General features: G+C 41.3%; 1 protein-coding gene across 1 annotated transcript; it reads right to left on the bottom strand.

Moving 5' to 3' along the window:
• Positions 1–1,057: 1,057 nt before the first annotated feature.
• On the bottom strand, positions 1,058–16,488 carry LOC142377704 (uncharacterized). The gene is made up of 11 exons (XM_075462011.1): positions 16,376–16,488; positions 14,864–15,053; positions 14,686–14,777; positions 14,351–14,583; positions 13,192–13,428; positions 13,031–13,105; positions 12,729–12,945; positions 8,702–8,910; positions 6,931–7,003; positions 3,339–3,456; positions 1,058–1,835 (listed from the first exon to the last, which is right to left on the bottom strand). Exons 1-11 carry the CDS (start codon positions 16,389–16,391, stop codon positions 1,640–1,642), a joined length of 1,656 nt encoding a protein of 551 aa, XP_075318126.1. The 5' UTR covers positions 16,392–16,488; the 3' UTR covers positions 1,058–1,639.
• Between the last annotated feature and the right edge of the window lie 3,745 nt (positions 16,489–20,233).

The following is a 20,233-nucleotide window of genomic DNA, read 5'->3' on the forward strand; positions in this document are numbered from 1 at the left end:
CCCTTAACGTTTAACAGCTATTCAAACTAAAGCTAAACAATGGAGCTGGACAAATTAAAATTTTAATGCATTTGAAATGTAACTGTCCACTATCAAAGCACATTTAATTTAAAATATTTTAGTGTTTATTCACCTCCTCTTTGATTCTTATGATGAGCTGTTTGAACACTAGAATTGGAGTAGGTGTTCTTATAACAATATCCTCATACATATGACAGCACATAGTCATTACCTTTAGATGATGGCAAATAATGTGATAACCTCTTCTAACTTTGTGTCGTTGTTTGAGGGCAGCATGACTGCATACTGCCCCTCAGTGGCAAGACAGAGAAACAGCCTCCAAGTGACAAACTTGCCCTTCTTGTAAACAGATTCTGCAAAGTCTCACATCTACATTGCGCCACAGTGTGAGGTTTCACCAAAAAGTAAATGGATAAGAATCCTAATAATTGCCAAATGTGGCAGTTCAGCTGCAGATACATAGCACAGAGCAGAGATGATCAGATCTCACACCATATCTTAATGGGATCCTCTCACACAGCCATTCCCATTAATGACCAATCCCCCCAATTATGTAAATCAGAGAACGGTCAGTACCAGCGAGAACTTGAAGTTACTCACATAAACACCAACAGTGTCACATTGCATAGAGCGCTAATTGGCCACTACTTTTCATGTAATTGCAGCGACTGGGGTCACGTCCTCAGCTAGCCTGTCCTTTAAGCAGTGTTTTTCAGCACACAAACAGTTAATGGAGCAATTAAGAGGGTCCTCACGGGCACCACTTGCAGGGACCATTTGGCAAGGAAGAGCTTGGAGAGAGGCAGACTGGGATGCTGTCACACACCGTGAGTCCTGAGCCACGGGGAGTGGTGGCGTCAAGATGCAAACCGGACACTGAACGCCCATTTTGGTGCAAATACAAACTGGTGGTCGTCACTGAAACAGTCGTGTGAACTCTTAATTAAAAAAATGAAACAACATTTTGCTTCTGGTGCAGACATATTATTGTAAAAAAAAAAAAAATGCAGCAAACCCAGTGATATTTATAGCAACACCTATTTTAATGTATCACAGTACAAAAGTTGCAGTTCTTTTAATACCCCTCCCCACTCGTACTGGCCACATTTGTAGATACAGTATACTTGCAATCCTTATAATATTAATATCACATCATACAAACTGTAGTGTGTTTTACAACCAAAGCACCACCCGTGTAAAAAGAATGTAACAGAAAACATGTATAGGAAGTTGTTGATAGGTTTTGAAGGTACCCGACTTTTTTTTTTTTTTTTTCTTCTGGGTACTTCTTAAGTTCTCAGACATATTTCCAACATGTGTCAAAAAGACCGGCGGCTGTCAGAACTCTTTTCAGGATATAATGTCATACGCATCTCTTCATCTTCTAAAAAGCTGAGCGGTAACACCCTGGACAGGAAGTACAACCTCTACGGGATACGCAGAAGATACAGTAGTAATCAACCGGTCATCTCATCGCAACGTAAAACATTATCCATCTTCAAAAACTTAAGAGTAATACGTCAGGGAATGTGCACATAATATGAATGCTACTTCTTCCTGAGATGACTCCCAAGAGAATGAAGAGGGGGAGAAGTTTTCATCTCTTCATCTGCAGCCTCTACCACAGACTTTGCCCACCCTCTATGACTAAGTTATGCCCTGTCATGTAGTCAGAGGCGTCAGATGCCAAGTAGACCACTGCAGCTTGCAGGTCTGTCACTTGAGCCAGTCTACCAGCAGGGATATCTGACAGCCAGCGCTGCACCAGAGGCCTCAGATCCTCAGAGTGGATGAGAGGGGTGTCAACAATCCCCCTGAAAAGAGAGACAGAGAGAAAGAAGAGGGGGGAATAGAAAAAGCACAATGAAATCAGAAGGCATCACAGTGCAGAGCCAGGAGTGACAGCGTTGTTTCAGAGCCACCACTTTGGTGACAAAAATAAACCCAATTATCCTTTGAAGAAAGGGTATGGCGTGGCGTCTCTGATGATATTTACAGTGGGACTGGGGGCAGTTTAATGACTGGCACGTCTCAGGAAAAGCCCACAGGTACGATGGGACGTCTGAAATCATTTGCTCACGACCCTTGGTTACCTCCTTATTATATCCAACTTCCTCATAATTCCTGCTCTGACTCCTCACTGCAATGTGCTTGAACTACTTTGATGCTGTGACAGTATTTAGGTAGAATTTACCAAAAAAAACAAATCTTCTGCTTTTGGTGTCAAATAGCTCTTCATTATGTCACGACAAATGTTGTTCTCTCCACTTCCAACAGTCACGGATCAGAGAGCTTACATTTGAATAAATATGTCAACATGCCCGTCCTGAGCCCAATATGAGACGGTTTCTGGCTCGAAGCACAATCACTGTGACGATGACTAAAAGCCATAAAGCTGGAATCATTGTACAATATATCCTGGTGCCTTGATATGGAATTCCAACATTTGGCTAAATTAGCACTTCCAAGGAGCGCGTGTGACACCTTGGTTAACATATTCCACCTCAATTATATTTCTCTTCAGCTGCCCTGTTATCTGGAACCTTTCCTGGCAATCAGAGGTACTGTTTTCCCTCAGCCAATTTTCCAGATAATGCAGCTTATCACCGCTGCGGCTAAAGTTGCCAATGGAATCAGGCTCCAGTCAACCTCGCGAGCGCTAATTGTGTCCCTTTTTTATGCATATTTACCGACTGTCACTTCAAAGAAATCAGCGGCCCATTGAGACACCCAGTTAGCGAGGGGAGAGAGAATTGCTTCTTTGCAAATTAAAATTAGCAAACAAGCTACAGATAAATAAAGCCGAGCGCGGCGTGCATGTGAGGGCTTTGTTCTGGGGCTGTGACTGGGCCTGGTTCGCCCACTGCCACCGGATGGATTTGCACGGGGATGGCTGGGGCTAAGGGATGCTCCACTTAACAACACCCCCCCCCTAACAAACACACACACTCAAAAGCCTTTCCTGTGTTCTCCTCTTTTCTTCCCAGCACTAAGCTTCACAGACAAATAGATACAAACAAAGCGCTATTGTTGCGGCGACACTTGGCGTGAGGTTGCAAATTTGATTCCCTAATTGAACAGAACAATTAGAGCAAGTGTTTGGTTGATTCATCCCTCAAGACGTCATCTAATTAAGCTCTGATGCATTGTTTGAGGACTTAAATTAGGTCAATCATTCTCAAACGGGGCTCTTCAATATGAAAGCAAAAATAAAGAACACTAATCACCAGCTCCTTCAGCCGCTGAGTCCCATAAAACAATCAAAAGGTGGACAGGTGTGCTCTGGCACAAAACCCAGAACAGTAGACAACACTTACGGTGAGATACAGTTGACACGCACTCCTCTGTCAATCCATTCAGTGCCCAGAGTCTGAGTCAGTTTGACCACTCCAGCCTTGGATGTGTTGTAGGATAGCTGCTTCTGAGGATGGGGGACTACAGAAGAGAAAGTGGACGGAAAGAGAAAGGCTTACAGAAGTATAACTTACTGCATCATCAATAATGGCACTTCTTTCAAACGCCTCATATTAAGTTGATTCTTTTTTAATACCATTTAAGAACTAAGTCATTCCTGATGGGAGGGGTTCTAACAGCTAACAGTCATGCAAAGCAAAAAAGGAAAGAAAAAAAAAGAAGTACGACCTCTTTCAATTGAAAGATTTAATGTTATCAAGACATAATAAAATCAATCATCTGACGTAATCACAACACGTGACATATTACTCTGTAATTGCAAAATGCAGAAGCAGTGCGTACAAATCTAACCCGTACAGCTACAGTTGATTAACAGCAAGTGTGAGCACCTCTATAAAAATCAGATGTTCTGTCAGTGTTCTGATCTGGAGCATTTAGGTGTGTGTTAACACAATGCCAAGAAGGAAAGACATCAGCAATGATGTCTTTAGATAAGCAACTGTTGCTGCCCATCAGTCTGGGAAAGATTACAAGGCCATTTCCAAACTATTTACAGTCCATCATTCTACAGAGAGAAAGATTATTCACAAGTGGTAAACATTTAAGACAGTTATTAGTCTTCCCAGGATTGGACGCCCCAGCAAGGTCACCCCAAGGTCAGACTGTGCAATGCTCAGAGAAACTGTACAGTACAGTTACAGGAAGACTGAACAAGTATGGCTTGTTTGGAAGGGTTGCAGGAGAAAGTATCTTCTCTCTAAAAAGAACATGGCAGCACAGCTTAGGTTTGTAAAGTTACATCTGAACAAACCACAAGACTTCTATCCGAGGCCAGATGTGCAGATGTTTGGTCATAATGCACAGCAGCATGTTTGGAGAGAACCAAACACAGCATATCAGCACAAACACTTCATACCAACTGTTAAGCACAGTGGTGGAGGGCTGATGATTTGGGCCTCTTTTCCAGTAATTGGGTCGACACTGAACTCCTCTATTTACCAAAGTGTTCTGGACTGTGAGGATGTGAGGCCCTTTGTCTGACAGGAAAAAAAACAGAACAATGATCCCTACAACACAACAGCTGACAAAGAATCAAGGGGTTGCTGGATCAAGTTCAGAACTCAACCCGACTAAAATACTCCAATATTCTTTAGGAGAGCCTTGCATAAACAAATGCCTGCAAACATCAATGAACTGAAGCAAACAGAAAATTATTACTTCAAGTTATTGCTGCTAAAGGTGGTTCAGCAAGCTACTGAATCATGGGGTGGACCACACTGCTGCTGTATTTGGCCTAGCTTTTGTTTCATTAACATTGAGATGGTGTAATATTTTGTGTGTTCTTGTTCATCTGAGGGTATCCCCCCCCCCCCCCCCCCTCATATTAAGATGTGTTAAAGACCAGATTTATTTTTTATTTTTTAATTGTGTCCTGATTCCTGATACATGAAGCCTGTGAACTGAAAGAGGTTGTATTTCCTCTGTCACGTGACTTTATATGCTTTACATTCTTGCAAATTCAGTTTCCTCTGGGTACCACATAAAAGCTCTTCCATTAGCTGCAGGGGACTCTACGGATGAAGTCATGTAAAATTAATTGCTTATAATGTCCAGTTATGCTCTGTCCTCAGCAACAAAAGCAGGGAGCCATTTGTTTGCCTTGACCATCACAGATGCTGCACACTGCATGGGATGCCGGGACAGGGGCTCATTTTCTGCTGGTTGATTAATCATCACAAGGAAGGCTCCAAGTTACATACAACTTTAGTAGTTAACCTCATCACCTGCCGATCTGACTGCCAAATGGCTTCAGTGTGAGACCGGGATGATAAATACTGGCCAGCTGCAGAGAGGCAGAAAGCTGTCCTGGGGAGAAGAAGGCTGGAGCATCCAGCAAATGTGCACAATAGAGGTAAAAGTTGATAAGTGATGAAGAAATAACATATAAAGAGAGGGATGAGCAGGACGAGATAGCGGGAGATGGTAAGGCTGGGTAGGGCTGGGCTGGATAAAGCTGGGCTAGGACCTCAGGGAAGCAGGCGAGGAGGAGCAGAACCCAGGGCTTACTAGCAGATTGAAGGTGAAATCCGACTTATCAGGACAGGAAACACAGCTCAAAATGCCTAACAGCACTAATCCTCGTTCAAGACCTGATGATACGGCTCCAAAATACCATTCAGAAAATGCCTTCATCCTTTAAATAAACTTGCATTGATGTTTTCACCGTCTTAAAGAGAAGTAATCCCCAGAGAAGGGAGAAGGAGGTAAAAAGAGTGCATTCTCCAAAGCCTTCTTTAACATTCACCCTGCTACTTATTGCCCACTTCAAGTGGGAGAAAACATGCTCTTTATCGGGCACGTCTTTACATTTGGAATTCCTCTGAGCAGATAAGGAGTTCAAATGTTGCGCTCTTCTACCTGAACGGTGCTGCTGCTCTTATGTACATTACTGCGCAGTAAAGAAAAAAAAAAGACATTTCTGTTCAAGAGAGTGTGTGTGCGTGTAAGAGATTTTAGCAAGGCACACACATTTTATCCAGCAGATGGACAAAAAGCTGTCATTGTGAATTCTAATTGGACATTTACGGCCCCTTTTTGGGCTTCCACTTGGCTAGAACAGGTCCCATCTGATTACACATTATGACAATATCATAACAGATGTCCAGAGTGATAAAGTAAATTCCTGAAGGACTCGAACGTAATGCGAGTAATTGATCATTTCTTTTATGCCGGCCTCTATTTACCAGCATGCTCCTGTTTTACAGATTGCTCCTGCAGTCGGGACTGGGGCCCATATGGCACAGCGTTTTACTGGCGATTTGGCTATACTGCTGATGAAGTGTTGCTGTTCCTCTGGAGGAACCTGTTGGAAGAGGAACACTACACCAGTGCTGCGAATTGCAAGGCTTTTACTAGGCCCTCACTAAACTCTCAAAGTGTCTTCCGCTGTTCAAACAAGGCCGCTGGCACAGGCTGGGTTTTTTTATTTATCTTTTTTTGCCGTTGCACAGGAACCCTCCCCTTCCATTTTGGACCTCAGGTTGCCTTCCGCATCCTCCACACAGCTCCGCAGAGAGGGGATGTTTATTATGATGCAAAAGTGCCTCGCTGAGACGCAATCGCAACACTTTCTATTTCCTGCTGTGCTTACTGTATGCCTCTACAGAAGAGGCCCGAACTTGCGAAGGAGAAAAGCCACCTAATCCCAATTTCAAATGCGTGGGTTCACTTTAAGCGTCTCATAAGCAGGAAAACGGCAAGAATTACTTTCTGTCTTGATGATGAAAACTGTCTAGTGTGATGTGTACTGTCCCACATAGCTGTACAGCACAAATATATTTAACTCCCCCTCCTCTCTGCCCAATGCTCCACGCCAAAACGGAGAGATTAAAAGCAGACATGGAGGTGCTCCAGAGAGAGAGAGAGAGAGAGAGAGAGAGAGAGAGAGAGAGAGAGAGAGAGAGAGACAGAACAGGGAATGGAATCATCACTCACCTATTAGACTGGCCATGGAGGCCGTGTTGATAATCTTTCCGTATCCTTGCTTTAACATCACTCGACCTGCTGCCTAAGGCAAGGATTCAGGGGGGGAGGAGACACATTGAACATTCATATTATTAGGGTGCTGTTATGCCACACCAACAGCCTGAGCTCAGATCAACATGAAAACATGCAGTCTGTCACAGGAGACAGGAAAGCATTGGGTGCACATAAGTGGACTTGAAGATTTGCATGTTGTACATGCAGATGTCGTACCGAGCCAAGATATTACAGAACTAAATTTAGAAGCCGTAGAGGAGCTGGAGACAGTTAGCCTGTGGTTAATTAGGTCATTATCTCACTAGCTTTGACAGAAATAGAGCACAGAAGGAATATGTGATCAAGAATCAATTAGGAGTTACACTCATACTTTATTAATTCATTTTCATTTTAAGCAGGATCACTCTGCGTCTTATGTTTGTTTCTGGCTCTGTCCTTTAACACTTTGTCACTGTCTGTGCCTGGGATGGAAGATTGAATCAAAGAGAAGATTCACTCTGACTCATTTGGACTGAATTGGATTACAATGCATTCAAATCAATTGAATTCAAAGTGCAATAGAGCAAATTGGATTAGAAGTGGATTCAACTGGACTTGCTTATTCTCTGTTTAAAGTGCCTTCACATGACAACACATTGTAAACTGGCACTATGTAAATATAGTGAGTTGAATAAATCTAATATCTACCTGCTGGACAATGTGTCTGCACCATGTTCGGCTCATCGCTGGCAAATTAGACACTGAATTTTGCTTAACGGGTGTGAAAGGGTTTGTGGGATTCAGAACTTTTTACTGGATGAGGTCTACAAACTCCTGGAGATAAAAAAAAATTCTCTAGAAAAAACTTTAAATTGCAGAAAAAAATAGAAATCAGGTTATTTGCAAACCAAAAACCATTATTTATCAACCCGACTCATTTTGCTGCAATCTGGCTGAGGTTTAGATGAAACCACTTTTTGAAATCTTTTATTCCTTCTTCTGTCAGGCTTTTAAAGCAGCAAACAGCCTAAATAACGCCTTCTTGGCACCTTGAATAAAGTTTAAATTCAAATTTCTAGCTCCCAGCAATGTTCCTTGTTTATTAAAATTAATTAATTCTGCGTATGATTCATTTTTGTCACAGACATGTATAATTGTGAGTTTTGAAAAGTGTTGTGGGCGAGAGTTGCTACAAATGAATTTTGAATGCCCTTTTTGGGATCAATAAAGTTCTCTGATTCTAAACCTGTGATATCATCAGTACATTTCCAAACGAGTAGTTTGGAATATCTCTGGTAAGCTTCTGAAAACCCACTGACTTGTCTTAAACTAAAACATGTCACAAATCGGAAAAGGAGTTTCCTTTAACTGACAGAAATTCTTTTGTGTTTTTTTTTTTTTGAGAATACAAGTTGGGATTCAAATCAACATAACTGTGTTCTGATCCATCTAAAGTAAATGTCTCAATTCAACTGATTCTATCTCTGTTTGATCACATTATTTCGATTAAGAGAGCAAATTAAAATAACATGTTTGTAAAATCAGTGCAGGTGGAATTTTCTCTGCCTTCCTAATAACAGAAACCTATAAATCCAGGAGTCATGCAAGTCTTACGAAAGACTTAGGAGTTACGAAATCAAGTTATACTAAAGTCATGACCATATAATCACACCATCTCATTTGGGTGTAAAGTTGATGGAGCGCTGTCTGTCACACATTCCGGGCACTCTCAGTGGATGATACACACCTGACAGCACATGAAGGTCCCCCTCAGGTTCACGTTAAAGGTTTGGTCCCACTCCTCTAAACTGGTGTCTTCGCTGGCTGAGTTCTTGTTGACGCCCGCATTGTTGCAAGCGACGTGGATCGCTCCCCATTTGGAGACGATGGCGTCTACCATCTTCTGGACGTCGTCTGACTTGCTGATGTCCGCTGTGATGGAAACAGCGTGGATACCTGACAAGAAAAAAAATGGGGATAAAGGTCAAACATTTCGGAAGAGGTGTGTAAAGGATATAAAACCTAAAGAAAATAGCAAATAAACTTATTAAGTATTAATTTGAACAGCATTCTATTTTCTTCTGTTATGTCTGTGGCATGTTTCATTCTGAGAGAGAATAATCACATCGGCACAGGTGCAGAGGAACATGTTCACTAACATTTTATCCTTTAGTATGCTGCCATCTGCTGGCAAAACACTACAAACTGGTTTAGGATGCAATTCAGAGCATTTGACCCAAATTTCAAGTGCGTAAACTTCATTTAAATGTTGTTTGCTAATTATTGAATGTTTTTTTTTGTTTGTTTTTTTTTTAATTCAAGAAAGCACAAAGTAAGATACTTTAAATACAATATCTTGAATTGTTTTCTTTTCTTTTTAACTAAACAGAACCCACCCACCCACAACACCCATATACTGCTGTAAAGGAAAAGGAAAGGGAAAAAATAAATAAATAAATAAATAAAAAATTAAAAAATTCATAAGCATAAATAGCAAAGTTAAATAAATAAACAATGCCATAAATTAAATAAATAGCTAAAAGAAAATAACATTAATAATGATAGTAGTTATGCTAGTAAGAATTAAAGTGTCCATAATGTAATGACAAAATTAAGAAGAAAATAAATAAACAAACACTAATAATAATGAAAATAAAAATAATGACAGACAATGGGGGCAATGTATATCCATGTACATGTCAATAATTAGGCAAGGTCAAATATATATCTATCTCAGGGCTTCATAGGCTTATGGAAGGGCCTTAAGATTTTTAAAGTCTTCAATTAGAGGTTCCCACATTTTGTAAAATTGTTTTGTTGAGCCTCTCGAAAAACATTTAATTTTCTCTAATTTAAAAAAAAAACATTAATTCAGTGAGCCAGACAGACACTTTGGGTGGTTCAGGGGATTTCCAATGTAAAACTAAATTTCTACAGGCTATCAAAGAAGCAAAGGCAAACGCGTTCATCTTATCAATGGGTAGCTTGTGCTCATCAACCAACACTCCAAAGATGGCCATATCTGCTGACGGTTTGACTTTGGTGTTAAATGCATCATTTAATATTTTACAGATAGCTAGCCAAAATTCAGTTAACTTAGGGCAATTCCAAAACATATGGGTCATATTTGCTGGAGCAGAATTGCAACGCTCACAGCGTTGCGTTGCTAATTATTGAATGTTAAATGCACCACCCACTAGCTCTCCACGAGATGCACAAGCAAATGCACATTCTTAGGCCAGTTTAACCAGTTTGAGTCCAACGTACGTCTCTGTCTCTGACAGGTGTTCACAGAATTCTTATTTTACTGGCTGTCAGTTGTTTCTCTGAAGTGATTGATCCACAAAAGAAGCCATTAACTGTAACAAGGGCTGCATTATTTCAGTTACGACACACAAAAGTGGAAAGAATGCCCTGCCATCTGCATGACGCTACATCAGACTTCTTTCACAATAAGGCGTGGAGAGAACAGCAACAAGTTATGGTTCATAAAGCACTGTGATTAAGTGTTAGGCCAACCTTTGTTTCTTTAAATATTACCTGGAAACATAAACATGTATTTGGTATGAGCACACAGCCTGAACCCTCTTAGACAAGCTTTCTTGTCAACTAGTCTTCAGGAATAGTTCTTCAGGCTCCTTGAAGGACATCCCAAAACATCTTTGGATGTTGGCTGCCTTTTTGGGTGTTTGGGATCAGTGCCATGTTGAAAAATGAAGCTGAATCCAGTCAGATGCTTTTCTGATAGTATTACATAATGGACCAGAATTTGACAGTACTTTTTTGTGTTCTTAATTTCGTCAATTTTGTCAAGATCCCCAACACCACAGGCTGAAATGCTGCCACAAACAATGGCAGAGCCTCCATCATGTTTTACAGATGGCTGTAGTTGCTCATTGTTGTACTGCTCTTCTGACATCAAGCCAAATTTCAAATTAAGCTTCATCCCTCCATAAGACCTGTTACCACTGATTTTCAGTCCACTTCTCTTGTCATTTGGCATACCTCAACCTTTCCTCCCTGTTCCCCTTCCATAAGAATGGCTTTTTGACAGCCACACTTGCATTAAGACCGGTCAGGTCTTTGCTGCATTCCCCCCCCATTTCTTAACTACATCCCTTTCAGATACCATTCACCTGCTATAGATGGTGTCCTGCATGTGACATCTTCTGTCCTCCAGGTTTATCACATTTTTAAAGTCACACTGCACACTATGCTAAGATAAGCCAAGATTTCAGCCAATAGGACCTTGATGGTACAAAAAAACATTTCATATCTGTCAAACTATGTTGTCAGCATGTTTTGTATAAGCAAATAGAGAAAAGGGAACAAATCATGTGTCTTTGTGATAAGCTTCTAGTAACAAAGTGCCTGAAGATACATTTTAGAATTGGGTCTTTTATGTGTAAACACACAACACTGGTTCATCTCTGAAGTTAGATACCTTATTTGTGTTTGAATCATTCATAGATTAGTGCTCAGTGGCATAACAAAATACTTAAATCTCTGAAAATGGTCAAGTACTGGACTAAAAGAAAAAAAAAGGCGTTCACCTTACCCCCTCCTTTATATAAGGATTGGCATATCCTAAATACAGAAAATAAGAGTGCGGAGGATTGCAACTTGATATTAATATGCAACAAGTCCAGAAAGCCCTTACACAGTACGGTTTGAGAAGTATAACTCGACAGACTCAGGAAGGCACAGAGGAGCACATGGCGGCTACTACAGACCCACTGCAGATAGATACTGCAGCTGAGCTAACGAGCATTAAAGCGCTGCTACAGAACATCGCTTCCAGTATCAATGGGCTAAAATCGTGCATGGATGCAGTTCAAACAGCGTTGGAGGAACTGGGAGCTCGGGTGGCTGAAGCCGAGACTTGAATTTCAGCCCTGGAAGATGAAGACAAAGCTCGGGTGTCGCGGTGGACACGGCTACCAAAACCATTGCTCAACATCAGGAAAAAAGTAACCTATAGTTGGAATAGCAGAGGGCGTCGAAGGACAAGACATGCAAAAGTTTGTACGGACATTTCTGGAAGAAGCATGGGATATCGAAATGGGTCCGGACTTCGAAATCGAGTGCGCCCATCGAGCAGGTCAGCGGGGCAACAGAGACCGACATGTCCTGGTGCGTTTCCTGAGGTTTGGAGCCAGAGAAGCAGTGCTGCGGGCGGCCCGGGAGAAGGAACATGTGGAATGGAGAGGCAAGCGGGTATCTTTTTATCAGAATCTCTCACAGGAAATCTTCCAGAGGTGCAAAAAGTTTGATGGAGTGAAGAAGCAGCTGCAGGAGAAGGGGCTTCGGTACTCCATGTTATACCCAGCCGTGCTGAGAGTTGTGGCTGAAAATATCCGACACACCTTCGCTTCTACAGAGGAGGTGAGAAGCTTTATTTCTGAGAGAGCCTCATGAAGATCGCGACACTGAGGACATTATTGATTACTGGAGATGTCGGATGAGCTGTCTTTAGGCTCCATTTAGGTGAACTATCACATGAGTCATCCTCTGTTCTCCAGGTACATATTGGGATGTAATATCAGATAAGATACAGTTATATCTATATTGTTCGGGTATGTTTGTTCCTTTTCTCTTAGAAAACAAAAAAAGAAAGAAATTTTGCTCAAGACCACTTTAAAAGAACACTAGAAAGTCTGGTTGCTTGGAAGCAAAATATAAAGAAATGAGGGGTGGCATAAGACTTTTGCACAGCACTAAATGTGTTTTAATAAGTGTTTGGTCAACTGTAAATTAATAACATGATTCTTTACCCTTTAGATAGAGCTCCTTTGCAACTGCCTCAGCTTTAGCTGGATCCAGGTCCACCACGGCCACCTTTGCACCAGCTTCCCCCAGAGCGTGAGCAAACGCTCGGCCAATCCCTTGCCCGCCGCCCGTTACGTAGGCCACCTTTCCATCAAGCCGCATCCGATCCAGGATGGAACGGCCCTTGACCCCACGGAAAACTTCATCGTCTGTTATTTCAAACTAAAGGGAAAAGATTACCACACAGGCATGGTCACACAGTCAGCGAGTGCATGCAGTCGCTGTCACGGAGTAAGGTCAACAGTACCTGAGCGAGCGAGCTCTCAGAGGTCACTGACACCCGCCGAATAAGACTGATGCCGTCACGAAGAGGGACAATTACCTTTCACACAGAAGGGGCAGCATTAACATAAAAGAGATATAGGAATCAAACTATTCATTTTAAAGTGGAAAAATTGTAAAACATACCTGCTCCACTCGTGGATCATCTGAGACAAATTGATTGAACTCTCGAAGCGCCAGTCCGTTGCTATCTGTGGTGTCTTTAAGATAAACCCTTCCTTTGAACAGTGAGTTATCTATACATATGACCCCTCTCAATCTCAGCAAATTATTGTCCATGATAAACTTGTAGTAGTTTATGTAATTATTCTTGTCAGCATCAATGAAGACCATATCAAACTGCTCGCCTGCAGCAGCCAATTCCTGAAAGGGGCAAAAGATCATTAAAAAATTGGCATGTGTACCCAAAAAAGTCAGCGTTAATCTTTAACTAGTCTGGTTATACAAAGTAACTAACAGAGCAAATAGTGGGCGCAAAGCTAAAGGATCTGTCAATATTATTCTGTGCCGGGTCACTTGACCCTTCCAGAACATGTGACAAATTTTCTCTAAGAAGAAAAAACAAACAAAATATATGGACTCGTTTATGGGAAATTTTCAAAATCAGAAGGCTCTATTTTAAATCATTTTAGGTAAGAGGTTTTTTGTGTATGAATCGCTGTTTAGATAAACAGCCTTTGGAAGTCTAAAATTCTCTTTCTAAAGCCTCATTAGTGAGGTCTTCCATAGCCACCATGGCACATGGCTCCAGTTATGTATAGGAGCCACAATTAAATAGGTCTATATGGGAAAAACTGACAAGACACAAAATCAGAAAAAAATCAAAATAAATCACTATTCTAATCTATTCAAGTTGCATTGTCAGTTTTGAGTTAATTTTTTTTTTTTTTGCATCTTTTTCTATTTCCACCTCACCAAATAAGGGTTAAATGACCCTAAAACATGTGCACGCATGGTCTGAAGAGTATGTGTGGTGAACACTTTCTCACTCCACATTTATGCATCTGGCACCAGATTTTTTTACTTTTTTTAAAATTTTATTTTACTACCAAATGATCCTCGCGTTCCATTTTTTTTATTTTTTTTATTTTTTTAAACTTGCTTTATTGCTCTCTATTTCTTGTAGTTTTCTGGATTGAAAGATTTCCCAAATTCTCATAAACTGAACACTGAAGTTTCCATGTGAACTTGCAGAAAAGATTCCACCGCATGACAGAGGATGTCACTGTGAGATGTATGGAATGAAGCCCTGCATAAATCCCCTCTGACACTGATCGTCTCTCACCTTCAGGGTTTCCATAGCAGATCCAGTCTTGACATTTATCTTCTTGCCATGTGGAGACTTGTCAAAAACGGGCTGCGCAAACTCTTTGAGATATGGCTCTAACTCACAGGCCACTATGCAGCCATCCTCAGGGAGCCCCTCCGCCATGGACAGAGCTCCGTAGCCGGTGAACATCCCAATCTCTAAGACCCTCTTGGCTTGGCTCATGTGGATCAGCATCTTAAGGGTTTGACCTGCCACAAACAACCAAAGAACCAGTCCATCACAAAACAGTTGAAGCAATGAAGACATTGTGATATTTCAGTGAGGAGAAGCTGCATGGATAAGTGTGGCACCCTCAACGTGTCCTGTGATGCACTCCTTGGGAAGCCGGAACATTGTCTTGCCCTCCTGGTACACTCGATCCCAGTCATGAGACACCGTTTTACTATCATAAAGTATGCAGGAAGTCATTAACAGAATTTTATTTCACACAGTGTGCATTTCAAGCAATGGTATAATTATATGGCATACTTATAAAGCTCTGCCAGAGGTTGGCTTTCTTGTGTGGTCATTTTCTCCAAATAGTCATCCAGTCCACTGGCAATGTCCAAAGCCTTCTGCAAGTGGCTTTTCAGGTCCTCTGGAACAGAACCACATGCTGCAGCTATGTCCTTGGCTTTTACTAACAGGTCCACAAGGACTTCCACAGGGGTGTCGGGAACTGGGGGAATAACAGATGGAGTTTGCCTTAGTGATCAACTACCACTCATTCCTGCATTTGACAATATGATTAAGGGCTCTATAATATACATATGCATACAGGCCCACCGATAGGGGGGGGGCAAATGGGTATTTTGTCCCGGACCCAGAAATGGGGGGGGTGGCCCAAAAAAAAAAAGGAATATGCGAATTAGTCCGCAAATATGTCCAAATGTTTCAGGCACGCACGCCAATCAGGCTGAATTGATTTGAGAATCATCCCTGGTCAGCTGAATGACAGCCAGTGTAACGCGGCTCTGGTTTAACCTTATTTTGTTGAAAATAAGCCAGTATAGACATGGCAACGTGTGAAATTGCCATTTAGATAGAGTTGAATGTAACGAATGGGTTATAAACGTGACGTTTTGGGGTAGCCTGTATGTTCGTTAAGACTGATTTAACTTGACACTCGCCAGATGAATGGGCTCCGCCTTGTTCCCCGAACATTCTCAGAAAGTTCAGCGGACATACACGCGGGTCTGGCGATAAATAAAAGTACCCTTAACATGATTCCCTTGGTCAAGTGAAAAATGGTTGATGAAATGTGCAGTTTATGAGCTCCAAATTAATAAAATAGCGTGAGTTTTATTGTGGTAGGATTTTGAAAGCCACTCAGTCCATATCCATATCCAGGCAAAGTGGTAAATAATCCTTTTGGTTTATCCGCAATAAATGAGAGACTGGGAAAGTAGAGGTGGGTGTGGGTGGCATTCAGAGAATTTTGTCCCGGGCCCAGCCAAACCTGTCAGCGGCCCTGTGTGCATATATCAAATATATATATATATTTATATATATATATATATATATGTGGTTGTTCATTTTGCTTATTGTTTTCCCAGCAGTTTTAGTGGTCTATAATAATATTAGATTATTGCTTAACACTTTATTATCACGTCAGATTTAGAAATGCAATACAACCTTTGAAATGATGAGCCTGACTATATGAATACAGTATATCATTTTTTTTTTGGCAAGGAAAACAGCATTTAACTTTACTTAATGCAAATGCTGCACGCGGTTTAAACCACCTGTCGCTTAACACACAGAGGGGGTGAGTAAAAGTCTAACTTCTGGTGTACACAAAGGACGGCACCTAAATAACTCAAAAGCGACTTCAACTCGTCCGCGTCGTGGTGTTTCGGACACGAACGGCAGGTCCCACAAACACACACTGAATGCACTCTGGACAGCCACAGTAAGGAAGACATATCTAGCCCCCATTCTGTTGCTATTTCCGCAGACCCCCTCACAAGGTTAAAAAAAAAAATGTAGTATCAATCTTACCTTTATCGGGTAACATGCTTGGCGTTTAATGGGCGTGACGGTTTCTATAACTGGCAACCACGGTCGGTATACGTGCCACGGTGGTAGAAGAGTTACGGTTATACAAGCGAACTGGCTGCGGAGGAGGAGGGGGAGGAGGAGGAGGAGGAGGAGGAGGAGGGGGGGCCTGTTTGCTTGCGAAACACGTGAAAACGACCATTATTCAACGTTCACGTGACACGTCACCGCTTCTTGCGTGCCATAACAAATTTTCACACCCCAAATGATAGACAGGAGTTATTATTTAGCGGAGTTTCGAAACCACTTTTGTGTGTGTGTATGTGTGTGTGTGTGTATGCGTGTGTGTGTGTGTGTATTGGTGGGGGGGTGAGGGCTGAAATTTCACGTGCTGCATGCGGTGCCAAATGTTTGCAGCGAGGCGTAACTTCAACGCGGCATTTTATTTGATTGCTCAGGACTTTATCTTCAACGATGACAAAAAAGAAAAAATGCTAATTTACATATTTAAATTACAAACAATATGTATTCTTCAAAGGATGGAGCTGATTATAGGAAACTAATAAAAACGTTTGAGCTGCAAGACGCCCCTTTGTATCTGTGGCTAACCCTCAGCTGTCGGTGTGATGTAAGCAAAGGTGACCTTGTTCAGCATCAGTCAGGTGAATGTTGCGAAACATTGAGGTGAATTATTCCCTAAGAATTTTATAAAACGGCTAAATATCCAACATTTCATTTTATTAACCACGCAACTGACTTGGTGTGTATTGACATAAACTTAGGAAGCTACACTTTGTCCTGAGTATGTTTAAGTCCCGCAATTGCAACTGTTGACTTAAAGACTAGTTGTTAAGTGAAGAAACTGGTTCCCTTGAACAATTTATTTTTAACTTGACTTTTAGCCTCAAGTGTGAACAATCTTTCTAATGGTGCACTATTTCACTTCACACCTGATTTTTAAGATCTGGCTTAGGTTTGTCAGATACTGATCAACTCTTTGGCTGGAGGCAGTTAACTGATGTGATCTCCCCGTCTGCCAAAAAGAGAGAAGCCCTTGAGCCCTGACATTTCACTTGTGATTAATTGACTTCAGTTGAGGTAACTCAGTGCAGTGAAAAAGATCTAAACTTTCTCCAACCTTGTATGCATCATATCATCTCCTGCTATCCATTTTTGGTGCGATTGAGTCGTTATGCATGCAAACTTGGTTCATTTAAAAAAAATATGAAGATTCGACTGACCGACTCTGTTTTAACAGAGAGTGGGCGCAACTAGGGGTGACACTGCTCTCTCTGGAGTGGTAGGAGCACACTTGGGTAACTCTAATTACCCCCAAGTTAAATGCCAATGTTTTTGTGTAACTCACAACAACGTGTTCATACAGTAACATGAATAAGTGCGCCGGGGAAAAGGTGAGGCTGATTAAAGACATTTCACACTTTACACACAGGGTTATTAACATTTGCCCGCAGAGACGATCAGGGGCTTGTTAGAAAGATCTTAAGCTGTAGTTTAACCAGCAAAAAAACAGCAAGAAACTAACTTTAACCACCGACTATGATGCTGTGAAGACGGGATAGAAATTGGGGGCACACATACTCAATGCACGTCACGGGGAATAATATTAGGACAATTACAGGAATAAAGTTACTCACCAAGAAGCCAACCATCGCGCACAGTGCCACCTTGTAGTCTGTTTCCAACAATGCTGTTACTCAGAACGTATGAATCGTGCGTTGAACCACGGCACCTCGCCACAATGTTGGTTAATTGCATTTACGCATCACATATGATCTGTACATCGATCGAATGAAAATGTTTCCTGTTGACATTTACAAATTCATCATGTGATTGCACTTTTATAGCAATGTGTGTGCAATCGATAGCTCCGATTACATTAATAAAACCGGCTCTCGCTTCAAATTGAGCTTTAATGTTGGCCTGTTTAACTTCATTGTATTGGATATACGTGGTTGAGATTTTAACATTCACATAGATAATATGACGGATGGTAATGGCAAAGAATTTTCTTCTGTGCTGGACATGTTTGGTTTGTGGCAACATGTAACAGAACCAACCCACCTTCGAGGTCACATTCTGGACCTGGTCATTTCTAAAGGTGTTGATATTTCTTCTGTTGTGGTTATTGATTTGGCCTTGTCTGACCATTTTTGTATTTTATTTGATTTACATATTACTCAGAATGTTCAAACCACCAGCTTCTCAGTTAAGAAGAGGTGCATCAATGAGAAAACAAGTGCTCAGTTTAGGGAGGCCATAGCTATGTTACCAACAATGAGTGCAGAGTTGGTTGAAGGACAGCTGGATCATTTTAACTTGAAATTTTTTTATGTAATGGAAGCTGTTGCACCGATAAGAATCAAGAGCACCTTGATCAAACAGAAAACCCCATGGAGAAACAGCACTACGGTCAAAAACCTGAAAAGAGAATGCAGGAAAGCTGAACGTAAATGGAGGAAAACAAAGCTTCAGATTCACTATGACTTGTACAAACACAGCCTGCGTAGTTATAACAATGAGCTGTGCAAGGCCAGACAGCTGCATTTATCTGAAATGATTAATAAGAATGTCAACAATTCTCAAACTCTGTTTGCTTTGGTTGAAAAACTCACAAACCCTCCTAAACAGTCAAACCCAGACCTCTCCACAGAGAAATGCAACGAATTTGCCAACCTTTTTTGCCAAAAAATCAAAACGATTAGACAAAACATTCACGCAACACAGACAAACAAGAAAACTAATCTGTGTCTAAAACCTAGAAATAACTCTGACGTTATGTCACAATTTAATATTGTTAATTTAAAAATCCTAGAGGAAACAGTTGGGCATCTGAAATCAACAACTTGTTCTCTGGACATAATACCATCCGACTTTTTAAAAACTGTTTTTACCTCAGTAGAAAGTGATCTCCTACGAATAGTTAACAGCTCACTGGCATCAGGCATTTTTCCCAAGTCACTAAAGACTGCTGCCATTAAGCCACTCCTAAAGAAGAGAACTCTAGACGCCTCTATGATGAACAACTACAGACCTGTTTCTAATCTCTCTTTTATATCCAAGATTATTGAGAAAGTTTTATTTAACCAGCTCAACGACTTTCTGAATGAAAGTGGAAGTCTTGATAAGTTTCAATCAGGCTTCAGACGTCATCACAGCACTGAAACAGCTCTGGTCAAAGTGTTAAACAACATCAGGTTGAATATTGATTCTGGTAATGTTTAACTCCTGGTTCTGTTGGACCTCAGCGCTGCGTTTGATACTGTAGATCACAGAATCCTGTTGCACAGGCTGGAAAACTGGGTTGGACTTTCTGGAGCGGTCCTTAACTGGTTCAGGTCCTACTTAGAAGGCTGGAATTATTTTGTTACAATTGGCAGCTATGAATCCGAGCGAAAACTGAGATCATTCTGTTTGGTAGCGAAGAGAAGAGGGTCAGCGTTGGTAAATATCTTGAGACTCGGGACCTTACAATCACTGACCAAGTTCGTAACCTCGGAGTGTTGATAGACAGATCTGACTTTCAGCAGCCACATCAAAGCTGTCACCAAGGCAGCTTTTTACCATCTCAGAAACATTAACAGAATTAAAGGTTTCCTCTCCCAAAAAGACCAGGAGAAACTCATCCATGCATTCATCTCCAGCAGACTCGATTACTGTAATGCTCTTTTAACTGGACTTCCCAAAAAGAGCATTAAACATCTGCAGCTCATCCAGAACGCTGCTGCTAGAGTTTTAACCCGGACTAAGAGATCTGAACACATCACACCAGTTTTGAAATCTTTACACTGGCTTCCAGTCAGTCACAGAATAGATTTTAAAAGCCTGCTGATGGTTTACAAA

This window comes from Odontesthes bonariensis, chromosome 3 (genome assembly GCF_027942865.1).
Source record: "Odontesthes bonariensis isolate fOdoBon6 chromosome 3, fOdoBon6.hap1, whole genome shotgun sequence".
NCBI lineage: Eukaryota > Metazoa > Chordata > Actinopteri > Atheriniformes > Atherinopsidae > Odontesthes > Odontesthes bonariensis.

What these genes read in the sequence shown, in the direction of transcription:
- LOC142377704 (XM_075462011.1), bottom strand. An exon ending in CATCACAGGACACGTTGAGG is followed by an intron (nt 14,584 to 14,685) that starts GTGCCACACTTA and finishes TGTTTGTGGCAG; the next exon opens with GTCAAACCCTTAAGATGCTG. An exon ending in CTGCTATGGAAACCCTGAAG is followed by an intron (nt 13,429 to 14,350) that starts GTGAGAGACGAT and finishes TGCCCCTTTCAG; the next exon opens with GAATTGGCTGCTGCAGGCGA.